The following is a 26,273-nucleotide window of genomic DNA, read 5'->3' as shown; positions in this document are numbered from 1 at the left end:
CCCGGGAGAGGACGACCAGACCAGAAATACACATCAGAGTCTCCCAAGGGGACTTTTCATGGGCTAAAGGGGCCTCCCATGTTGCTGATCAGTCATGCCAGTAACACGCTACTGAGGAACTTACCTAACTTACTCACTTAACCAGTAATCTAACATGTTTCTAATTCCAAAACAGTAATCAGATTAAAGTTACTTATCCAAAGTCACGGTGCGTTTCTATTTTTCTCATTTTTCTCAGCAAAAATATGTGTTTGCTCTCTTCTTGCGTGCTCACCACTAGTCACGTTTGCAGCACGACCACATGTTACGTGTAAAGCGTTGGTCAGACCCAGGGACGTACCATTAGACGGACAGGTAAAGTGTTGATCAGACCCAGGGACGTACCATTAGACAGACAAGTAAAGCGTTGATCAGACCCAGGGACGTACCATTAGACAGACAAGTAAAGCGTTGATCAGACCCAGGGACGTACCATTAGACAGACAAGTAAAGTGTTGATCGGACCCAGGGACGTACCATTAGAAAGACAAGTAAAGTGTTGATCGGACCCAGGGACGTACCATTAGACAGACAAGTAAAGTGTTGATCGGACCCAGGGACGTACCATTAGACAGACAAGTAAAGTGTTGATCGGACCCAGGGACGTACCATTAGACAGACAAGTAAAGTGTTGATCGGACCCAGGGACGTACCATTAGACAGACAAGTAAAGTGTTGATCGGACCCAGGGACGTACCATTAGACAGACAAGTAAAGTGTTGATCGGACCCAGGGACGTACCATTAGACAGACAAGTAAAGTGTTGATCGGACCCAGGGACGTACCATTAGACAGACAAGTAAAGTGTTGATCGGACCCAGGGACGTACCATTAGACAGACAAGTAAAGTGTTGATCGGACCCAGGGACGTACCATTAGACAGACAAGTAAAGTGTTGATCGGACCCAGGGACGTACCATTAGACAGACAAGTAAAGTGTTGATCGGACCCAGGGACGTACCATTAGACAGACAAGTAAAGTGTTGATCAGACCCAGGGACGTACCATTAGACAGACAAGTAAAGTGTTGATCAGACCCAGGGACGTAGACAGACAAGTAAAGCGTTGATCAGACCCAGGGACGTACCATTAGACAGACAAGTAAAATGTTGGACAAGCGGTAGAAAATGGATGGATGTATATATATATATATATATATATATATATATATATATATATATATATACACACACACACATAGACATACTTGCCAACCCTCCCGGATTTTCCGGGAGACTCCCGAAATTCAGCACCTCTCCCGAAAACATCCCGGGACAAATTTTCTCCCGAAAATCTCCCGAAATTCAGGCGGAGCTGGAAGCCACGCCCCCTCCAGCTCCATGCAGACCTGAGTGACGTCAGGTGCGCAACACCACGTAAATCGTTGGCCAACCAAAAAGTAACCCCAGTACGCTATAGCCAACATTCACCAGGAGATGGCAACAGACAAACATAGATCACTCTATTACATTCCTCCCCTTTTAGAAATGTATAGAAGTTACTCAAAAAATAAATAAATAAATAAACAACCCAACCAAAAAATGCAGCAGCTCAATTAAAAAACTGTACTTTAGCCACATTCTTTTCTTTTTTTTTTAGTACTGAACTCTTAACCCTCATTTGTAAAAAATAACATGCTTATTATACAAACAGTATTTGTACACTTTTAACACAGATTTTTATACTGTTTTCAGAGATTCAGTTTTTTTGGTGGTACTCGAAACCTTTCTGGGTACCTGCAAAAGGGTGTTCAGCATGGTTAGAAAAATAGTGACAGAGAATAGAACAAGGATGGACAATTCAACCCTTAACTCAACAATGAGTAGATGAGTGTTATGTGTGTGTGTGTATATGTGTAAATAAATGAACACTGAAATTCAAGTATTTCTCTTATTTATATATATATATATGTATATATATATATATATATATATATATATATATATATATATATATATATATATATATATATATAATAAAATAAATATATATATAGCTAGAATTCACTGAAAGTCAAGTATTTCGTATATATATGTACATATATATATATATATATATGTACATATATATATATATATATATATATATATATGTATGTGTGGGAAAAAAATCACAAGACTATTTCATCTCTACAGGCCTGTTTCATGAGGGGGGGTACCCTCAATCATCGGGAGATTTTAATGGGAGCATTCGCATACCATGGTTTATATAGGGCACAGAGTGGGTGGGTACAGGCTGGCCTAGGGGCGTGGTGATTGGCTCATGTGTTACCTAGGAGGTGTTTCCGTCTATGGTGGCATGTTGTTACAATTTCGCTGCGCTTGTTGAGGGATGACAGGTCTGGACGGTAAATAATAAACAGTTTCTCTTTCAAGCATAGGTTGCATCTTTTATTGCCACTATTGTAAGGTGTGCTGGATGCAAGAATTTGCCATGTTATTGAATATTCAACATTATTGTCTTTGAGGTCCCAAATGTGTTTGCTGAGTTCTGTGGTATTTCGCAGGTTTTTGTTCCTGAAAGAAGCCTTGTGATTGTTCCATCTGGTTTTGAATTCTTCTATATATATATATATATATATATATATATATATATATATATGAAATACTTGACTTGGTGAATTCTAGCTGTAAATATACTCCTCCCCTCTTAGCCCCGCCCCCAACCATTCCCCCGCCCCACCCCGACCACGCCCCCCACCTCCCGAAATCGGAGGTCTCAAGGTTGGCAAGTATGCACATATATGTAAACATTAAGTATACGTGTGTAAATGTATTATTATATTTATTATTAAAATATTTAGGTGTTAAATATATTTGTTATTATTATATATCAGTCTGTCTTGATATGCAAACAAACAACAACGTTCCTTTGACTCTCCTGCGCATGACACCTCTCGCGAGAGCAGAGTGGTACCGTCTTGTAACGTCAAGTGTGCGAACTGTCGTGAAAGCACATCGACGCAGAAAGAAATAAGCCGTGTCATTATTTGTCCTCCAGTTTGTAAATATTAATGTCATATAAATTACATATTTTATTATTTATTCAAGGATAAAATCGTCTCGGTGCTGCGAGAAGCACTTTGCTGCTTCTCGTGCTCGTTTATTGTCTGTTAGCATAGCTCGCTAGTTAGCTTAGCTTGTTAGCTGCTAACAGAAGTTATCAACACATCGCTAAGTAGAGATCAAGTGTGAGAGTAAAGTGTTGTTATTGTGTGAAAATGTCTACATTACACATGTTGAGAGCGTTGGTGGATCAGCGACTAACTGCTGCCGTCGAAGAAATATTTGTAGTGTTAGAAAGAACGATAGCAGAATACCAGGCGGAACTTTCTAGAACGAAAGAGGAGAACAAACAACTACTGGACGCTGTTTTCAAGAAACATCAAGTTGTGTTACACAGAACAGGTTTGTTCACTTCTTACTCTCTCATCTTTACTAACTTTATATTTGACTAATAACAAGAAAATGACATTTGTAATATATAATATAATCACAATTGCCGCAACCCTTAAAGTGTCTTGTTTGCAACTTCCATCCATCCATTTCCTACCGCTTGTCCCGTTCGGGGTTGCTGGAGCCTATCTCAGCTGCACATGGGCGGAAGGCGGGGTACACCCTGGACAAGTCGCCACCTCGTCGCAGGGCCAACACAACTTGCTTCAAGTAAAAACAAAAATGAATGACTAACTTTTTATTATTGGTGGTTTAACAAAACATACACACACACACACACACACACACACACACACACACACACACACACACACACACACATATACAGGCCTCAAATTTGTACTTTTTAAGGTCAAGGCAAGTGTTGCCTTAAAGCATACTTGCCAACCCTCCCGGATTTTCCGGGAGACTCCCGAAATTCAGCGCCTCTCCCGAAAACCTCCCGGGACAAATTTTCTCCCGAAAATCTCCCGAAATTCAGGCGGAGCTGGAGGCCACGCCCCCTCCAGCTCCATGCGGACCTGAGTGACGTGTTGACAGCCTGTTTTCACGTCCGCTTTCCCATAATATAAACAGCTAATGATCGAGGGCGACTTCTTGGTTTCTTATGTGGGTTTATAGTTAGGCAGTTTCATTAACGTCCTCCCAGCGCGGTAACAACAGCAGTCACGTTTTTGTCTACCGTAAAGCAGTTCGTCTGCCGTAAACAGCAATGTTGTGACACTTTTAAACAGGACAATACTGCCATCTACTGTACATGCATATGTGACCCACCCATAATGTGTCACATTTTTGTGTTGATTTATTTATTTTATTTTGTGGTTTGAATTCGTTTTTGGAGCTGTCATTACACATTTATCAGTATTCACATTGGTCAGTAGGGGGCAGTAGGGCGTTTCTTCCCAATTGCTATCACCTGCAGACCGGAAGTGTCTTGTCATTCTGATGAGCGCGACCAGTCTGTGAACAATTGAAACGTCCTGGATGCTTTTTCCTCCTGTATAACAGGTTAGTTTTGGTGAATCAACTCACTGAATAATATCCATGTGATCTTTATAAGTTTAAGTACACATTCTGATGGTGGAGCCTAACTCTAAAGTGTTTGTGAGTTGTAGTTTGTATTTGTGAATGAATCCAGTGCACAGCTGCAGTAATCAATACAAAAAGGCGACGTGAGTGCGCAATGTTTATATAGGAACTTCTGATCCTAATTCAGACTCCCAAATTAGAGCTCCCGTTTTCTTATTGATTTTATAATGTATATTTGTATAATGTGTGTGTTCTGAAATAGTGACAGAGAATAGAACAAGGATGGACAATTCAACCCTTAACTCAACAATGAGTAGATGAGTGTTATGTGTGTGTATATGTGTAAATAAATGAACACTGAAATTCAAGTATTTCTTTTATTTATTTTTTATATATATAATAAAAAAGATATATATATATATATATATATAGCTAGAATTCACTGAAAGTCAAGTATTTCTTATATATATATATATCTTAACCACGCCCCCAACCACGCCCCCGCCCCACCCCCGACCCCTCCCCCACCCCCCACCTCCCGAAATCGGAGGTCTCAAGGTTGGCAAGTATGCCTTAAAGGAGGGCTCATATTTTAGGGCACCGAGGCAAGTTGGAAGGGAACCAAGGCAAACATTATTTTCTTTGGAGTCAGGGGCTCCGAAGCGCATAAAAAGTACATGGTGTTTACTTTTTGATATCGATATTAAACATAAAGCTGTTTGGCTAATGAAGGTTAAATCTAATAAACAAGCTTTGTTCTTCAACAACAACCCCGCACTTCAGTGCAACAGTTTGGCCAACAAAAATAAAGAGTAGAGTGATACCTCTCACATCGAACACACAATCTTGCTCAGCCTGCGTTCAGTTCGATGAGATGACAAAACATTTGAGCTAGTATTGATGTTATTGGAACACTAACAAAGAAATCAGACTCAAGTGTTCCCCCCAGAAAATGTGTTAGTTAAGGTGGTGGGAGGTGGTGTCGCCCGGGATAGGCGGCCGGACGGGGAAGGGGGTGGAAGTAAGGAACAGTGTGTCGCCACCATCACGTCTCCACCTCATCGCTGCCACCACAGCCTGGGGGGGGGGGGGGCGATAGACTACAGACTCTGATTACATTGAACACATTGTTTATTAAAAAATAACCAAATAATATCTTATAATAAATAAAAATATTAGAGAAATAAAGAAGCCTACAATTTTTGGTTGTGTTTTCCGCTACATTTGCAGAATGGCGATATACAATATATATCTCCATATTGTTTCCGTAAAGTACAAACAAAACACAAAACAGTCCTAGTTATCTGAGATACTAAGTTTGTCATTATTATGTCAATATTTTGACTTCGTAATTTGAGGTTAGTTTGTCTAAATTGTCAGACGATTGCTTCTCTGATGTCTCCATCATGTCCAGAAGTCTCTTCTTTATCTGGACGTCTTCTTCTACTGCATTCAGCAACTTTGTGTCCATTGGAAGTTTTGTTTTAGTCTGTCGTGCTTGTGGCAGTTGAGTTTTGCCTAGTGGAAAAAAAAAGTTGTATAAGGATTTTTACAAAATTACATTCAACAATCATGAATACATTATTTGGGATAAAGCCACTTTAGCACAGGTGTAAGATAGTGACATGTTATTTACAACATGTCAAATGCGTCAATAAAACATTTCGAGGTATTTTAAATTTGACAGAAAAAAATAATATTTAATGCAACTGCAGTTTTACTTAACTCAATATTATTTATTACAAGAAACTACTCAAAGCATTTTTAATACAAGCCTATTTAAATACATCTAAAACAGCTGAACTTTAATTTATGTTCGCCATCTTGACTTCTGATTCCAAAGCAAGTATTTTTGTCACACTTTAGTCAAACAATGATCATATTCAACAAATATGATTCCACATTGTTGAAAGTGGTCATCTGAGAGCATTTGGAATTGCAGTGCAGTTCATATAAAAATGTTTTGATGCCCCAGATATACAACATCTATCTACAACATTACTTCCTAGCAATGAAGTTAGCACCCACATACCTGAAGTAGAGCTCTTCTCTCTTTCACCGCAGAATATTGTGGATTGCTGCTATTAGAATCTTGCTGCTCTTGTACATCATTGGGCATATCTTTGTCTGTGACCAGGCTGTCAAGGGTGAATAGACAATCCCAACTCCTGTGAGAGCTTGTGTCAATATCTGATGTTTCTATTCCAAATGGAATGGATGTAGTTGATGGAGAACCGCCCAGATCTGCTGGCATAGTTGGAAGTACAGCAAAACAACTCTAGCGTAACCACTTCTAACACCTGCGTCCACTGCTTGTCTGTACTTCCCACGAATCGCTTTCAGTTTAGTGTCGATAGTTGTTTTTGTCATGTCCTCTTTCCGATGAGGAATTTCCTCAGATGTCCCTCCAAGTCCGTACCGTTCCAAAATAGGGTAAGAATGTCACCAGACTTGGACTGGCAAGTTTCCCAGTCAACACTTTGTTGAGTTTTGTTGGCTTTAAACTCCAAAACGATGCTTAAAAGTAGCTGTACTTCTCTGTCAGTCCACATATATACCGTATTTTTCAGAGTATAAGTCTCACCGGAGTATAAGTCGCAACTGCCGAAAATGCATAATAAAGAAGGAAAAAAACATTTTTAAGTTGCACTGGAGCCCGGCCAAACTATGAAAAAAACTGTGACTTATAGTCCGAAAAATACGGTAATTATTTCTTGCCGTGACCCGCCATTTTTGCTATATGCCACCTCCGGAAATGACGTTTTGGATGTTTCTGATTGGCTAAAATGGTCTTAAGTCCTAGCATACAGCGTCCTCAGTATTTTGTTATGCGTATGACACTCAGTGTAAGCGTTTGCTTGGGGACGGTAATAGTTTTTTTAAATATGCACGTGTGGCTGGAGATCTTGTTAAGACGTTAGTTTAGGCGGTGGCTCTTTGTTGTTAAGGCAACAAAACGCTGCAGGAAACCCTGATGGTGAATATATTTTGAAGTATCTAGACAGGTACATGGGTATTTTAGTGGTATGGTGTATCTTGTACACCAGACCAACTGCAAGAAGATGTACTCTGTCGGCTACCAAGAGCCTCCCCACGTGAAGGAAATCGTTGGTGGAAATGTGAGCCCAAGATGGACGGTTGAGTAGATGCCCGATTATTTTAATTTGGGTTGTCTGGAGTTAGTTTTTCAGGGCTTTTAAGGCGTCACGGTACCAAACATGATCTCCGTAGTCAAAGTGGGGTCAAATGAGCGCTTGTGTTAGAGTCGTAAGTGTATTTCTACCCACCAGCAGGGCGATCCTACTATGTAAGAACTAGGGTTGTACGGTATACCAGTCAGTATTAGTATAGTACCACAATTTTAATGAATCATATTCGGTACTATACCGCCTCTAAAAAGTACTACTTCTATGATTACATCAATATGTTTTGGCATCACAACATCTTCTTTCGTTTAAAAAAAAAAGTATATTATGTTTATAAACTCAGTAAATATGTCCCTGGACACATGAGGACTTTGAATATGACCAATGTATGATCCTGTAACTACTTGGTATCAGATTGATACCCACAGTTGTGGTATCATCCAAAACTAATGTAAAGTCTCAATCAAGAGAAGAATAAGTGATTATTACATTTTAACAGAAGTGTAGATAGAACATGTTAAAACAGAAAATAAGCAGATATCAACAGTAAATGAACAAGTAGATTAATAATCCATTTTCTACCACTTGTCCTTAATAATTTTGACAAAATAATAGAATATAAATGACACAATATGTTACTGCATATCAGAATCAGAATCAGAATCAGCTTTATTGTCATTACGCAAGGTAACGAGATTGAGGCCATTCCATACAGTGCGATGTGTGCATGCTAGAAAAACAATGTGCAAATATATAAAAATATAAAAAATGTAGAAGTGCAATGAATATGGTGTGAAATGAATATATACATGAAAAAAACAAACAAAAAAACAAACAAACAAAAAAAAAAAAAACAGGGTGGTTGGTGGAATGGGTTATTGCACCGAAGAGAAGGCAGTTATGAGGGACAATGGGGCAGTCCGTTCAGGATGGTTATGGCCCTGGGGAAGACTAAATTGGGAGCCTTTGTTTCCTTATTTACTAACTACTAAAAGACAAGTTGTCTAGTCTGTTCACTATTTTATTTAAAGACAAACTTGCAATAATAAACATATGTTTAATGTACCCTAAGATTTGTTGTTAAAATAAAGCCAATGATGCACTTTTTTGTGGTCCCCTTTATTTAGAAAAGTATCGAAAAGTATTCAAATACATTTTGGTACAGGTCCCAGTACCAAAATATTGGTATCGGGACAACACTCGTAAGAACAGAATTTGTCGGTTGATTCTTTGACTACCTTAGTAGTCATTTTTTCCCTGGAGAGATTAGTCTCTACGATGCAGCCAAGATAGGTAATCTCATTTTTGTTTGTTATAATATTGTCACCCACTTTGACTGTGAAGTTATTTACTTTTCCGAGGTTAGGAATTGACCCAAAGACCTGTGTACTTGCAAGTACCTGCGTGAGTCTTAATTTGCCAGTTTGTCATTGAAAGCCTTGCTAGTCTAGGTCTTGAGGATTGTAGCTTTGCTTTTTTTGTGGCCGTCAGCCTCGGTTCTATGTTCTTTACGGGTATAGAAAATGATGGAATGATCACTTAAGCCGCATGCAGTAGTTCCACTTGTGGTGATCTTAGACTGTTCAGAAGTAACAACGAGGTCTATGAAGGTTTAAAAGGACTCACTCACCCTGGTAGTTTGCTTAATGAGCTAAGTGAGGCAATGTTGGTGGCACAGCTTAGTGAAGGTTTTAAAAATGGGTGCATCCTTTCAGGACATATCTGTGTTCCAGTCCCCAAGAAGATGTAAACCTGTATCAACATGTTTACACAAAACTCATACAGTCACTAAATACATTTTATACTGTAATCACATCTAATTTAAGTTGTTATTATACTTCCTGATTCTGACCTACATGCATCAATAAGTGAAAGTAAACATTTATTTTCAATAACCAAAGTAGTCAACACTTGATTTATTAAAAGAACATAAAGGTGACTGACTTTCCTTCAGCGTGTCGTAGATGGTCTCCAATTCCTAAAGAGGAATTGTTGATGGAGATACTCCATAAAACAGCACATAGTAAAACATGTCTTGGTAAAAGTTCCTTTTGGCCCAGCCAACAAAATGACCACAAAAAATGATTTTGCATGATGACAAAAAGATACCATGAATGTTTTTTAATTGATTTTGGAATTAAGATTTTTTTAATTTCCATGATATTGAAGTTATTGTAATGACTATGTCATTACAAGATCGTGGTTAAGTTTACAGATACATTTTAGGTGTCATAGACCGTATACAAAATAAAATATTTACACACTTTACATCAGTGAGTGTAAAGTTAAGAATGCCTCAATCAATGCTGCCTCGTACTTATAAAAGTTTTTCAAATTGACCCCCATCAAATTTCCAAGTCTGTTTTTGTACTCACTGTACCACTTTTTTTTATTAATTTTAGGAAAAAAGGAGGTATTTCCTGTGTTTTTATTGGTTGTTTTGCTACACACTTTTAACACAACACACAAAAGAACACAACTAATGTCATTGTGTTAACAGTGTCAGTCCAAAACTATTTCTATTCTCTCTTTATCTTATTTACTTATTTACCCAACAGACGTCCAGCAGCCCCCTCATATTAAAGAGGAAGAGGAGGCTCCACATCCCCCCCACATTAAAGAGGAAGAGGAGGAAGTGTGGATCACTCAGGAGGAGGATGATGTCAGCAAGTTTCCACTGACTGTTGTCTCTGTGAAGACTGAAGAGCATGAAGACAAACCACCTGAGTCCTCACAGCTTCATCACAGTCCAAGTAAGCACATATCATTTTATTCTCAGGGCATTCAATCCATCACAACTGGACTGTTCACTTTGTCTTAGAAGACGTTTGTCCTCTCATCCAAGTAGGCTTCATCACTTCATGCTCATAGACTTAAAGTCTTAAATCTAATCACTGGAATTTAGAGGGGAACTGCACTTTTTGGGGGAATTTTTTCTATCGTTCACAATCATTATAAAAGACATGACGATGGATATATATATATATATATATTTTTTTTTAAATCACATTCTAACTCATAAATGTAAATAAAAGTCCACTTGCAATGGAGCCAACGGGAGGTCCTCTATAACCATCCAAAAAGCGCCAACAATACTCCATTTGCATTTTGTGGCTTGAATAGCAAGCAAGTATTAGTGATATTGTTATTATAAGTCCTAACGCAGACAAACTATTTATAGCTTGTGTGTCTATGTTGACATCACCGGCTGGTGAGCTCCTTCCTCGCCTCGGTGCTGGTGAAAGATTATTCCAGATCATGAATTGTGCCTCTAACCTGGATAGTAGAAGGATGAGGACGTACTCTGACAAGTTGGTATCGTTTGACAGCCAATTTAGACCCGGCAATGGCGAACGACACGAAAAGACGCTTGGCTTCACCCCCCTTTTCCGTGCGACGATTATAAGTCATTCTTCATCAAAACGAGAATATAACAAGATTCTATCAGTCTGCGTCATAGTGACGGCAGACCTTGTACAGTAAGTGATGTTTTATTATGTTTGTTGGCTCTCATGAAGTCTGCAGTGTGTAATATTCAGTGATGTTTAAAAAAAAGCAAACGTCGTGATGCGTTTTTGAAATTAATGCGTTAATGAGAAAAAATACGTAAATATTACATCTTTTTTCAAATGTGCTTGTTACTAAATTTCATATTCAATCAATCAATCAATCAATCAATCAATCAATCAATCAATCAATCAATCTTTCTTGCAGACTCCAACGTCCAAATAGAGATACAATCACATACATTACATAAAACAAAAACAAAAAATACACTATAAAAGGCATTATCACATAATATTAAAAACAGTGCTCAGGCATCAAATAAATAAAAGCAGAAATAAAAAAAACCCAATATATATATATATATATATATATATATATATATATATATATATATATATATATATATATATATATATATATACATATATATATATATATATATATATATGTATATGTATATATATATATATATATATATATATACATATATATATATATATGTATATATATATATATGTATATATATATATATATATATATGTATATATATATATATATATATATGTATATATATATATATATATATATATATATATATATATATATATATATATATATATATATATGTATATATGTATATATATATATATATATATATGTATATATATATATATATATATATATATATATATATATATATATATATATATATATATATATGTATATATGTATATATATATATATATATATATGTATATATATATATATATATATATATGTATATATATATATATATATATATATGTATATATATATATATATATATATATATATATATATATATATATATATATATATATATCCAACTTAAACAGAATATTTTACTTTGAAAGTATCTGGATCACTTATTTTGTGTTAATGCATGACTTCCTGTCCCACACGAGCAGATTTGAGCTCAATTGAACCGCCTTGTTGTGTCGACCACTAAATATAGAAGCCAGGCGGTGGAAACTGACACATTGGCTGAAGTGTTCCTGAGCCCATGTGGTGATATCCTTTACACACTGATGTCGCTTGTTGATGCAGTACAGCCTGAGGGATCGAAGGTCACGGGCTTAGCTGCTTAGGTGCAGTGATTTCTCCAGATTCTCTTGAAAACATAAAACGGAACGAGTCTGTTGCCGTGGCGCCGCCGTTCCACATCCAGTGGAAATCCCCGGTTACACTTACAAATGTTGCTTGGTGAGATAAATGAAGAAACCATACTTCGGGTTCAAGGCACAGAGCAAAAGGAAATACACTTTCAACCCACAGCACTCGCAGTGAGTAAACTCCACCACAAGATGGCGTCATAGCAGAAAGAACAATACAGAATACAGATTTACACTGTAAACAACCTCATCTTTTCTCCAAGTTTATACATCAGTAACTGACATTAAAATCACAGGGGGCACTGGAGCCTATCCCAGCTGCATTCAGGCAGAAGGGAATTTATGGCAATATAGATTTTAGGCCATATTGCCCATCCTTTGTAAAAAGTGGTCTTCTTTTCCTGTGAATAATGTTGTAAAGAGCGGTGTGTTTGTTTTCAGGACAATTTATATAAGAACTTGTTATTTTAAGTACATGTAAACGTACTGAATGTCTCATGTGACTGAGCAAATCTGGACATTTCTTAAGGATGTTTGTCATTTTGTGTCCTGCAGACGTCTGTGAAGAACAACTTCTGCCTGAAAAACAGGAGTGTAGCTTCAGGATGGTGAAGGAGGATCCATCAAAGAGGAAGACCAGGCGCCACAGACCCTCTGGTGTCTCCTTTTCCTCTTTGACACAGACCCTGCCCTGTAAAAAGGAAGAGGAAGACTCACTGACACCCCACATTAAAGAGGAAGAGGAGGAACACAGCATCAGTCAGCCTAAATGGTTGGAGGAGTTCCCAGTGACTGGTGTCCCTGTGAAGAGTGAAGATGATGAGGTCAAAGGTGAAAGTGAGGAGAAGAGCAGCAGCTCAACACAACACATGACAACAGAAGCTGATGGAGACCACTGTGGAGGATCACAAGCAGACAAGCTCTTAGCTCCACTATCAGATAGTGAGGACACAACGTCACACTCTCCTGACACTGATGATGAAGACTCTAAAGATGATAAGACATGTCACACTGACAACACTCGCCTCAAATGTTCTCACTGTGACAAAACCTTTAAATACCTTAGTCTTCTGAAAGTGCACATGAGAACACACACTGGAGAAAAACCGTTTCCCTGTTCAATATGTGGTAAAGGTTTTGTACACCGTCACCATTTGAAAGTACACATGAGAACACACACTGGAGAAAAACCTTTTATCTGTTTAATCTGTGGTAAAGGTTTTGTAGAAAGTCAGAGTTTGAAAGTACACAAGAGAACACACACTAGTGAAAAACCTTTTTCCTGTTCAGCCTGTGGTAAAGGTTTTACACAAAGTCAACATTTGAAAAGACACATGAAAACACACACTAGTGAAAAACCTTTTTCCTGTTCAATCTGTGGTAAAGGTTTTACACAACGTCAACATTTAAAAAGACACACGAGAACACACACTAGTGAAAAACCTTTTTCCTGTTCAACTTGTGGTAAAGGTTTTACACAAAGTCAAGATGTGGAAAGACACAAGAGAACACACACTGGTGAAAAACCTTTTTCCTGTTCAATCTGCAACAGAAGTTTTTGTCACCGATCAAACCTTGTAGCACACATGAGAACACACCCGGGAGAGAAAGTGTTGAGTTGCAGTGTGTGTGGTGAAAGATTGTCTTCTAAGTACCAGTGTAAGAAACACAAGTGTGCTGGTGAGAACAGCAGCAGCAAATGAAACTGCAGGATTTGAAATAAACTGTCAAGACTTTAATTTTGACTTTCTAACAACATCAGCACATATAACATGTGTGACATTGTTGTTTGTGTAACAATCTTTTTAATATGCTTCTACATTTATAGATTAGATAGTTTATATTAGTGCTTTTTTTAGTCAAGTACATGCATTAATATGCAACAAATCTGTACTTGCATTAAACATTGAACAGAACAATTTGACTGAAAAGGTGAAAGTAAACAGTACAAGACATTTTTTACGTACATATACATTTTATGTGTATATATATTTATAATACAATTTTAGACTTATTCATACAAGTGTTTTTTATAGGTGTTTGAAATATTGAAGTGTGTATATATATATATATATATATATATATGTGTATATATTGACGGAGGCAGATAATTAGATATATCCATATTTGTGTGTTACTTCTTTTTAACCATTAGTCATAGTACAAAACAGCTAGTGTTCTTTAGTATTTGTTATCTTTTAATTGTCTGCAAGTACTGTGTGCTAACCTTCACTTTAGGAATGTAAGGAGGAGAGATACTCCTTTTCCTTATCTGTTCCTGTGTCCAGCTGAGGAGGACAATGGGCATGTGTTTGGGCTGGAAAGAGAGACAAGACAACGAGGGTGGGAGGGAGAGACACTTTATAGAAGAGAGGGTTTCCATATTTTAGATCAGACCATCTTAGCTGCGCGATTGAATGTTCTATGCTGGACCGGTCTCATTCTGTTTCCAAGGCTTTGGAGATAAAATTACAAAATACCTATTCTGTCTCTGGTGGTTCTTCTACTCAGCTGTACGTGTCACAAAGAGCTTGGGAGCGGCCAGCAACTTGAATTCCCTGGGAGGAACAACTGGTCCAAACACAACAATTTATATATATATATATATATATATATATATATATATATATATATATATATATATATATATATATATATATATATATATATATATAATTTTTTTTTTTTTTTTTTTTTTAATTTATTTATTCCTTTTTTATTCAATCCAACACAACAATATTATAGAAATGCAATTCCAAAACCAAACATTCAGAACAGCAAATAAACAGAGCAATTGAGAGGACACACAAACATGACACAAAACAATCTAAAAGCAGTTAGACGAAAATGAATATTATCAACAAAATTATCATTATTAATAACAATTTCAACAGAGTGATTAAAAGTCTCTCATTGGCATTATCATTACAAACATTTATTAAATTAAAAAAAGAACAATAGTATAATAACTCATATTTTTGGTTCATTTAATAATTAAAACACATTTAAATAATGGATCCCATATTCCAAAATATGACTCATTATTATCATTTTTTTCTACTGATATCATCTCCATAGCTTGTGTATACCAGTCAGTGTGTATTATGTGTGTATACCAGTCAGTGTGTATTCTGTGCGTATACCAGTCAGTGTGTATTCTGTGTGTATACCAGTCAGTATGTGTTATGTGTGTATACCAGTCAGTGTGTATTATGTGTGTATACCAGTCAGTGTGTATTATGTGTGTATGCCAGTCAGTGTGTATTATGTGTGTATACCAGTCAGTATGTATTATGTGTGTATACCAGTCAGTATGTATTCTGTTTGTATACCAGTCAGTGTGTATTATGTGTGTATACCAGTCATTGTGTATTCTGTGTGTATACCAGTCAGTGTGTATTCTGTGTGTATACCAGTCAGTATGTGTTATGTGTGTATACCAGTCAGTGTGTATTATGTGTGTATACCAGTCAGTGTGTATTATGTGTGTATACCAGTCAGTATGTATTATGTGTGTATACCAGTCAGTGTGTATTATGTGTGTATACCAGTCAGTATGTATTCTGTTTGTATACCAGTCAGTGTGTATTATGTGTGTATACCAGTCAGTGTGTATTATGTGTGTATACAAGTCAGTATGTATTATGTGTGTATACCAGTCAGTGTGTATTATGTGTGTATACCAGTCAGTATGTATTACGTGTGTATACCAGTCAGTGTGTATTATGTGTGTATACCAGTCAGTATGTATTATGTGTGTATACCAGTCAGTATGTATTATGTGTGTATACCAGTCAGTGTGTATTATGTGTGTATACCAGTCAGTATGTATTACGTGTGTATACCAGTCAGTGTGTATTATGTGTGTATACCAGTCAGTATGTATTATGTGTGTATACCAGTCAGTATGTATTATGTGTGTATACCAGTCAGTATGAGTTGGACTATCAACATCTATCCATTTTTTTTTATATTAACCTTTTTGTTACAAACCCCGTTTCCATATGAGTTGGGAAATTGTGTTAGATGTAAATATAAACGGAATACAATGATTTGCAAATCCTTTTCAAGCCATATTCAGTTGAATATGCTACAAAGACAACATATTTGATGTTCAAACTCATAAACTTTTCTCTTTTTTTTTGCAAATAATCATTAACTTAGAATTTCATGGCTGCAACACGTGACAAAGAAGTTGGGAAAGGTGGCAATAAATACTGATAAAGTTGAGGAATGCTCATCAAACACTTATTTGGAACATCCCACAGGTGAACAGGGAAATTGGGAACAGGTGGGTGCCATGATTGGGTATAAAAGTAGATTCCATGAAATGCTCAGTCATTCACAAACAAGGATGGGGCGAGGGTCACCACTTTGTCAACAAATGCCTGAGCAAATTGTTGAACAGTTTAAGAAAAACCTTTCTCAACCAGCTATTGCAAGAAATTTAGGGATTTCACCATCTACTAAGGGTTCAGAGAATCTGGAGAAATCACTGCACGTAAGCAGCTAAGCCCGTGACCTTCCATCCCTCAGGCTGTACTGCATCAACAAGCGACATCAGTGTGTAAAGGATATCACCACACGGGCTCAGGAACACTTCAGAAACCCACTGTCAGTAACTACAGTTGGTCGCTACATCTGTAAGTGCAAGTTAAAACTCTCCTATGCAAGGCGGAAACCGTTTATCAACAACACCCAGAAACGCCGTCGGCTTCGCTGGGCCTGAGCTCATCTCAGGTGGACTGATACAAAGTGGAAAAGTGTTCTGTGGTCTGACGAGTCCACATTTCAAATTGTTTTTGGAAACTGTGGACGTCGTGTCCTCCGGACCAAAGAGGAAAAGAACCATCCGGATTGTTCTAGGCGCAAAATGTAAAAGGCAGCATGTGTGATGGTATGGGGGTGTATTAGTGCCCAAGACATGGGTAACTTACACATCTGTGAAGGCGCCATTAATGCTGAAAGGTACATACAGGTTTTGGAGCAACATATGTTGCCATCCAAGCAACGTTACCATGGACGCCCCTGCTTATTTCAGCAAGACAATGCCAAGCCACGTGTTACATCAACGTGGCTTCATAGTAAAAGAGTGCGGGTACTAGACTGGCCTGCCTGTAGTCCAGACCTGTCTCCCATTGAAAATGTGTGAAGCCTAAAATAGCAGAAGGGAGACCCCCGGACTGTTGAACAACTTAAGCTGTACATCAAGCAAGAATGGGAAAGAATTCCACCTGAGAAGCTTCAAAAATGTGTCTCCTCAGTTCCCAAACCTTTACTGAGTGTTGTTAAAAGGAAAGGCCATGTAACACAGTGGTGAACATGCCCTTTCCCAACTACTTAGTCACGTGTTGCAGCCATGAAATTCTAAGTTAATTATTATTTGCAAAAAATAAAAAATAAAGTTTATGAGTTTGAACATCAAATATGTTGTCTTTGTAGCATATTCAACTGAATATGGCTTGAAAATGATTTGCAAATCATTGTATTCCGTTTATATTTACATCTAACACCATTTCCCAACTCATATGGAAACGGGGTTTGTACAATCTATTCAATATCTTAAATTGAGTCAGCTTATCTTTAATGCTTCTAAAGGGCTTATTGGCATTTTTCCAAATATCATTCCATGATATGTCTCTTTCATCCAAAATATTTTAAGTCCATCGTCCATTTCCGAACACATGTGTTCATTTATTATTCCATAAAATAGTTTAATTAATATCTTAATTGTATCTTGATTAAAAAGTGCATCTTCCAGTTTATGGCTATTTAAAGACATACTTTCAGAGGATATGCATTTATTTACAGCGTGTTTTAAAGAGATACAATTTAAAAGATGATTTCTGGGTACATTATATTGATCAACTAAATCATTGAACAGTTTAAAATAATTTGTATTAATAATATGATGAGGTTTAGTAATACCTCTGTATTTCCATGTTGTCCATTTAACCACATTTTTTATTAATTATGATATTAGGATTGTTCCAAAGCGGTTGATTGACAGATGTCATTGGGTTGATTCCAAGTATTTTCTGACACAGTTTTAGAATGTTAAAGGTGGCTTCTATGGGGCTCTGCCTCAATTCATTAGGTATTTTTTTTAATATTATACAAACCCCGTTTCCATATGAGTTGGGAAATTGTGTTAGATGTAAATATAAACGGAATACAATGATTTGCAAATCCTTTTCAACCCATATTCAGTTGAATATGCTACAAAGACAACATATTTGATGTTCAAACTCATGTTCACCACTGTGTTACATCACCTTTTCTTTTAACAACACTCAATAAACGATTGGGAACTGAGGAAACTAATTGTTGAAGCTTTGAAAGTGGAATTCTTTCCCATTCTTGCTTGATGTACAGCTTAAGTTGTTCAACAGTCCGGGGGTCTCCCTTGTGCTATTTTAGGCTTCATAATGCACCACACATTTTCGATGGGAGACAGGTCTGGACTGCAGGCGGGCCAGGAAAGTGCCCGCACTCTTTTTTTTTACGAAGCCACGCTGTTGTAACACGTGCTGAATGTGGCTTGGCATTGTCTTGCTGAAATAAGCAGGGGCGTCCATGAAAAAGACGGCGCTTAGATGGCAGCTTATGTTGTTCCAAAACCTGTATGTACCTTTCAGCATTAATGGCGCCTTCACAGATGTGTAAGTTACCCATGCCTTGGGCACTAATGCACCCCCATACCATCACACATGCTGGCTTTTGAACTTTGCGTCGATAACAGTCTGGATGGTTCGCTTCCCCTTTGGTCCGGATGACACGATGTCGAATATTTCCAAAAACAATTTGAAATGTGGACTCGTCAGACCACAGAACACTTTTCCACTTTGCATGAGTCCATCTTAGATGATCTCGGGCCCAGAGAAGCCGGCGGCGTTTCTGGGTGTTGTTGATAAATGGCTTTGGCTTTGCATAGTATCAATCAACCAATCAATCAATCAATTCCTTTATTGTCATTAACATAATAACACTTAAGTCATACATGTCAACGAGATTTTGTTGTTTGTTGATAGTAGAGCTTTAACTTGCACTTACAGATGTAGTGACGAACTGTATTTAGTGACAGTGGTTTTCTGAAGTGTTCCTGAGCCCATGTGGTGATATCCTTTTAGAGATTGATGTCGATTTTTGATACAGTGCCGTCTGAGGGATGGAAGGTCACGGTCATTCAATGTTGGTTTCCGACCATGCCGCTTACGTGGAGTGGTTTCTCCAGATTCTCTGAACCTTTTGATGATATTACGGAGCGTAGATGGTGAAATCCCTAAATTCCTTGCAATAGCTGGTTGAGAAAGTTTTTTCTTAAACTGTTCAACAATTTGCTCACGCATTTGTTGACAAAGTGGTGACCCTCGCCCCATCCTTGTTTGTGAATGACTGAGCATTTCATGGAATCTACTTTTATACCCAATCATGGCACCCACCTGTTCCCAATGAGCCTGTGGGATGTTCCAAATAAGTGTTTGATGAGCATTCCTCAACTTTATCAGTATTTATTGCCACTTCTTTGTCACGTGTTGCTGCCATCAAATTCTAAAGTTAATGATTATTTGCACAAACAAAAAAAAGTTGATCAGTTTGAACGTCAAATATGTTGTCTTTGTAGCATATTCAACTGAATATGGCTTGAAAATGATTTGCAAATCATTTTTTCCCCGTTTATATTTACATCTAACACAATTTCCCAACTCATATGGAAACAAGGTTTGTATAAACTCCCCACATCAATGTTCGAATTCATTAACATATTTTTTTCTATGTTGATCCAGTCCTTATCTGCAGAAGAATGAAGTAAGTGGCTTGCTTGTTCACAACCGAAGGAGATAAAATCATGTAAGAAGTTTGGTAATTGTAGTCCTCCTTTATCTTGTGTACAAGACAACCTTAAGTATGAACATCTGGCCTTCTTTCCATGGGGAAAAAAACATTAATGTTCCAAGTTTGTAATAAAAAGACTCTGTGTAGACACATTTTTTCCCTATGTCTAGCATTAAAAGATTACGGTTGGTACAAAATGCGGCTGCTAGACTTTTGACAAGAACAAGAAAGTTTGATCATATTACGCCTATACTGGCTCACCTGCACTGGCTTCCTGTGCACTTAAGATGCGACTTTAAGGTTTTACTACTTACGTATAAAATACTACACGGTCTAGCTCCAGCCTATCTTGCCGATTGTATTGTACCATATGTCCCGGCAAGAAATCTGCGTTCAAAGAACTCCGGCTTATTAGTGATTCCCAGAGCCCAAAAAAAGTCTGCGGGCTGTAGAGCGTTTTCTATTCGGGCTCCAGCACTATGGAATGCCCTTCCGGTAACAGTTAGAGATGCTACCTCAGTAGAAACATTTAAGTCCCATCTCAAAACTCATTTGTATACTCTAGCCTTTGAATAGCCCCCCTTTTTTAGACCAGTTGATCTGCCGTTTCTTTTCTTTTCTCCTCTGCTCCCCCCTATCTCTTGTGGAAGGGGAGACACACAGATCCGGTGGCCATGGATGGGGTGCTGGCTGTCCGGGGTCGGGACCCGGGGTGGACCGCTCGCCTGTATATCGGTTGGGAACATCTCTGCGCTGCTGACCCGTCTCCGCTCGGGATGGTTTCCTGCTGACCCCACTGTGGACTGGACTCTTACTGTTATGCTGGATCCACTATGGACTGGACTCTCACAATATTATGTTAGACCCACTATGGACTGGACTCTCACAATATTATGTTAGACCCACTCGACATCCATTGCATTCGGTCTCCTTGGGGGGGGGGGGGGGGTTTACCCACATATGCGGTCCTCTCCAAGGTTTCTCATAGTCATTCACATCGACGTCCCACTGGGGTGAGTTTTTCCTTGCCCTTATGTGGGCTATACCGAGGATGTCGTTGTGGCTTGTGCAGCCCTTTGAGACACTTGTGATTTAGGGCTATATAAATAAACATTGATTGATTGATTGATTGACTTTTCATAACAGACAAAAAAAGGAGAAAAACCATTAATGTGATCAGTCTGTAATAAAAGATGCTCTGTGAAAACCTTGATCAACAAAATGATTAACACTGTAGAAAAAACAATGTGCCCTGTTTGCAATAACATATTCTCTTTGAAAAAGCTTATAACAGACAAAATAATACAAACTAAAGAAAAACTATTAATGTGCTCAGTTTGTAATAAAATTTGCTCTGTGAAAAACTTGATAACATACAAAAGAATGCACACTGGAGAAAAAAACTTTAATGTGCTCAGTTTGTTCAAACGAATTCTCTGTGAAGAAACTCTTGATAATACACAAAGCATTACACACTGGGGAAAACCATTAATGTGCTCAGTTTGTAATATAAGATTGTATGTGAAGAAACGTTTGATAACAGGCAAAAATGTACTCACTGGAGAAAAACCATTAATGTGCTCAGTTTGTAAAAAAAAAAAGATCCTTTGTGAAGAAACTTTTGATGAGACAAAAGAATGCACACCAGAGGAAAAAACATTAATGTGCTCAGTTTGTAATAAAGGATTCTCTGTGAATAAACTTTTAATAAAAAAAAAAAAATTACACCTGGCGAAATCCATAAATGTGCTCAGTTTGTAATAAAATATGCTCTGTGAAAAACTTGTTCGTAAGGGTCCCCCCTTAGGACATTTTAGCAAAAAAAAAATTCTGTAAAATATGCATTTTCTTCCATTTTTAGGTTGTGTCGGGACTCCTGATGACGTTTTGAGACATTTTATACAACTACAGCACCAGAAATGTGCTGCTGAAGCTAGTCCGTTTTTTTTGAATTTTTCATAAGGGTCCCCTTACGACATTTTAGAAAATTTTTTTTTCCATAAAACCTTTTTTTTCTTCCATTTTCAGGTTATGTCGGGACTCCTGATGACGTTTTGAGACATTTTATACAACTACAGCACCAAAAATGTGCTGCTGAAGCTAGTCCGTTTTTTTTAATTGTTCGTAAGGGTCCCCCCTTAGGACATTTTAGCAAAAAAGAATTTCTGTAAAATATTCCTTTTTTTTTTCCATTTTTAGGTTGTGTCGGGACTCCTGATGACGTTTTGAGACATTTTATTCAACTACAGCACCAGAAATGTGCTGCTGAAGCTAGTCCGTTTTTTTGAATTTTTCATAAGGGTCCCCTTACGACATTTTAGAAAAAAATGTTTTCCATAAAACCTTTTTTTTCTTCCATTTTCAGGTTATGTCGGGACTCCTGATGACGTTTTGAGACATTTTATACAACTACAGCACCAAAAATGTGCTGCTGAAGCTAGTCCGTTTTTTTTAATTGTTCATAAGGGTCCCCCCTTAGGACATTTTAGCAAAAAAAAATTTCTGTAAAATATGCAACCGTTAATGTGCTCAGTTTGTAAAAAAAGGATTCTCTGAGAATAAACTTTTGATAAGAGAGAACAAATTACACACAGGGGAAAAACATAAATATGCTCAGTTTTTAATAAAAGATTCTCTGTGAAGAAACGTTTGATAACAAACCAAAAAATTACACACACTAGAGAAAAACCCTTAATGTGCTCAGTTTGTAAAAAAAAAAAGATCCTCTGTGAAGAAACTTTTGATGAGACAAAAGAATGCACACCAGAGGAAAAAACATTAATGTGCTCAGTTTGTAATAAAGGATTCTCTGTGAATAAACTTTTAATAAAAAAAAAAAAATTACACCTGGCGAAATCCATAAATGTGCTCAGTTTGTAATAAAATATGCTCTGTGAAAAACTTGTTCGTAAGGGTCCCCCCTTAGGACATTTTAGCAAAAAAAAAATTCTGTAAAATATGCATTTTCTTCCATTTTTAGGTTGTGTCGGGACTCCTGATGACGTTTTGAGACATTTTATACAACTACAGCACCAGAAATGTGCTGCTGAAGCTAGTCCGTTTTTTTTGAATTTTTCATAAGGGTCCCCTTACGACATTTTAGAAAAATTTTTTTTCCATAAAACCTTTTTTTTCTTCCATTTTCAGGTTATGTCGGGACTCCTGATGACGTTTTGAGACATTTTATACAACTACAGCACCAAAAATGTGCTGCTGAAGCTAGTCCGTTTTTTTTAATTGTTCGTAAGGGTCCCCCCTTAGGACATTTTAGCAAAAAAGAATTTCTGTAAAATATTCCTTTTTTTTTTCCATTTTTAGGTTGTGTCGGGACTCCTGATGACGTTTTGAGACATTTTATTCAACTACAGCACCAGAAATGTGCTGCTGAAGCTAGTCCGTTTTTTTGAATTTTTCATAAGGGTCCCCTTACGACATTTTAGAAAAAAATGTTTTCCATAAAACCTTTTTTTTCTTCCATTTTCAGGTTATGTCGGGACTCCTGATGACGTTTTGAGACATTTTATACAACTACAGCACCAAAAATGTGCTGCTGAAGCTAGTCCGTTTTTTTTAATTGTTCATAAGGGTCCCCCCTTAGGACATTTTAGCAAAAAAAAATTTCTGTAAAATATGCAACCGTTAATGTGCTCAGTTTGTAAAAAAAGGATTCTCTGAGAATAAACTTTTGATAAGAGAGAACAAATTACACACAGGGGAAAAACATAAATATGCTCAGTTTTTAATAAAAGATTCTCTGTGAAGAAACGTTTGATAACAAACCAAAAAATTACACACACTAGAGAAAAACCCTTAATGTGCTCAGTTTGTAAAAAAAAAAAGATCCTCTGTGAAGAAACTTTTGATGAGACAAAAGAATGCACACCAGAGGAAAAAACATTAATGTGCTCAGTTTGTAATAAAGGATTCTCTGTGAATAAACTTTTAATAAAAAAAAAAAAAATTACACCTGGCGAAATCCATAAATGTGCTCAGTTTGTAATAAAATATGCTCTGTGAAAAACTTGTTCGTAAGGGTCCCCCCTTAGGACATTTTAGCAAAAAAAATTTTCTGTAAAATATGCATTTTCTTCCATTTTTAGGTTGTGTCGGGACTCCTGATGACGTTTTGAGACATTTTATACAACTACAGCACCAGAAATGTGCTGCTGAAGCTAGTCCGTTTTTTTGAATTTTTCATAAGGGTCCCCTTACGACATTTTAGAAAAAAATGTTTTCCATAAAACCTTTTTTTTTCTTCCATTTTCAGGTTATGTCGGGACTCCTGATGACGTTTTGAGACATTTTATACAACTACAGCACCAAAAATGTGCTGCTGAAGCTAGTCCGTTTTTTTAAATTTTTCGTAAGGGTCCCCTTACGACATTTTAGAAAAAAATGTTTTCCATAAAACCTTTTTTTTCTTCCATTTTCAGGTTATGTCGGGACTCCTGATGATGTTTTGAGACATTTTATACAACTACAGCACCAAAAATGTGCTGCTGAAGCTTGTCCGTTTTTTTGAATTGTTCGTAAGGGTCCCCCCTTAGGACATTTTAGCAAATTTTTTTTCTGTAAAATATGCAACCGTTAATGTGCTCAGTTTGTAAAAAAAAGGATTCTCTGAGAATAAACTTTTGATAACAGAGAACACAGGGGAAAACCATAAATATGCTCAGTTTTTAATAAAAGATTCTCTGTGAAGAAACGTTTGATAACAAACCAAAAAATTACACACACTAGAGAAAAACCCTTAATGTGCTCAGATTGTAAAAAAAAAAGATCCTCTGTGAAGAAACTTTTGATGAGACAAAAGAATGCACACCAGAGGAAAAAACATTAATGTGCTCAGTTTGTAATAAAGGATTCTCTGTGAATAAACCTTTAATAAAAAAATTAAAAAATTACACCTGGCGAAATCCATAAATGTGCTCAGTTTGTAATAAAGGATTATCTGCGAATAAACTTTTAATAAAAAATAATGATAAATTACACCTGGCGAAATCCATAAATGTGCTCAGTTTGTAATAAAATATGCTCTGTGAAAAACTTGATTACAAACAAAAGAATGCACACTGGAGAAAAACCGTTAATGTGCTCAGTTTGTAAAAAAAAGGATTCTCTGAGAATAAACTTTTGATAAGAGAGAACAAATTACACACAGGGGAAAACCATAAATATGCTCAGTTTTTAATAAAAGATTATCTGTGAAGAAACGTTTGATAACAAACCAAAAAATTACACACACTAGAGAAAAACCCTTAATGTGCTCAGTTTGTAAAAAAAAAAAAAAAGATCCTCTGTGAAGAAACTTTTGATGAGACAAAAGAATGCACACCAGAGGAAAAAACATTAATGTGCTCAGTTTGTAATAAAGGATTCTCTGTGAATAAACTTTTAATAAAAAAAAAAAAATTACACCTGGCGAAATCCATAAATGTGCTCAGTTTGTAATAAAATATGCTCTGTGAAAAACTTGTTCGTAAGGGTCCCCCCTTAGGACATTTTAGCAAAAAATGTTTTTCTGTAAAATATGCATTTTCTTCCATTTTTAGGTTGTGTCGGGACTCCTGATGACGTTTTGAGACATTTTATACAACTACAGCACCAGAAATGTGCTGCTGAAGCTAGTCCGTTTTTTTGAATTTTTCAAAAGGGTCCCCTTACGACATTTTAGAAAAAAATGTTTTCCATAAAACCTTTTTTTTCTTCCATTTTCAGGTTATGTCGGGACTCCTGATGATGTTTTGAGACATTTTATACAACTACAGCACCAAAAATGTGCTGCTGAAGCTAGTCCGTTTTTTTTTAATTGTTCGTAAGGGTCCCCCCTTAGGACATTTTAGTAAAAACAAATGTCTGTAAAATATGCATTTTCTTCCATTTTTAGGTTGTGTCGGGACTCCTGATGACGTTTTGAGACATTTTATTCAACTACAGCACCAGAAATGTGCTGCTGAAGCTAGTCCGCTTTTTAGAATTTTTCATAAGGGTCCCCTTACGACATTTTAGAAAAAAATGTTTTCCATAAAACCTTTTTTTTCTTCCATTTTCAGGTTATGTCGGGACTCCTGATGACGTTTTGAGACATTTTATACAACCACAGCACCAAA

The 26,273-nt window shown here is 36.9% G+C and overlaps 1 protein-coding gene across 3 annotated transcripts in view; it reads left to right on the top strand.

The window, feature by feature from the left end:
* The window catches only part of LOC133575736 (major histocompatibility complex class I-related gene protein-like), a 222,947-nt gene that overhangs the window by 20,944 nt on the left and 175,730 nt on the right, over positions 1–26,273 (top strand). Inside the window, exon 2 of one of the 3 annotated variants that reach the window (XM_061928543.2) lies at positions 12,883–14,367. The exons of the other annotated variants lie outside the window; for them this stretch is intronic. Coding sequence (XP_061784527.1) covers positions 12,883–14,030 — 1,148 coding nt within the window. The 3' untranslated portion in view covers positions 14,031–14,367. Of the gene's footprint in view, positions 1–12,882; positions 14,368–26,273 lie in introns of those variants that run through there. 3 annotated transcript variants of the gene reach the window in all.

Source organism: Nerophis lumbriciformis, linkage group LG33, assembly GCF_033978685.3.
Source record: "Nerophis lumbriciformis linkage group LG33, RoL_Nlum_v2.1, whole genome shotgun sequence".
NCBI classification, from domain to species: domain Eukaryota; kingdom Metazoa; phylum Chordata; class Actinopteri; order Syngnathiformes; family Syngnathidae; genus Nerophis; species Nerophis lumbriciformis.
The sequence above is the reverse complement of the archived record's forward strand: the minus strand, read 5'-3'. Positions and strand labels throughout refer to the sequence as shown.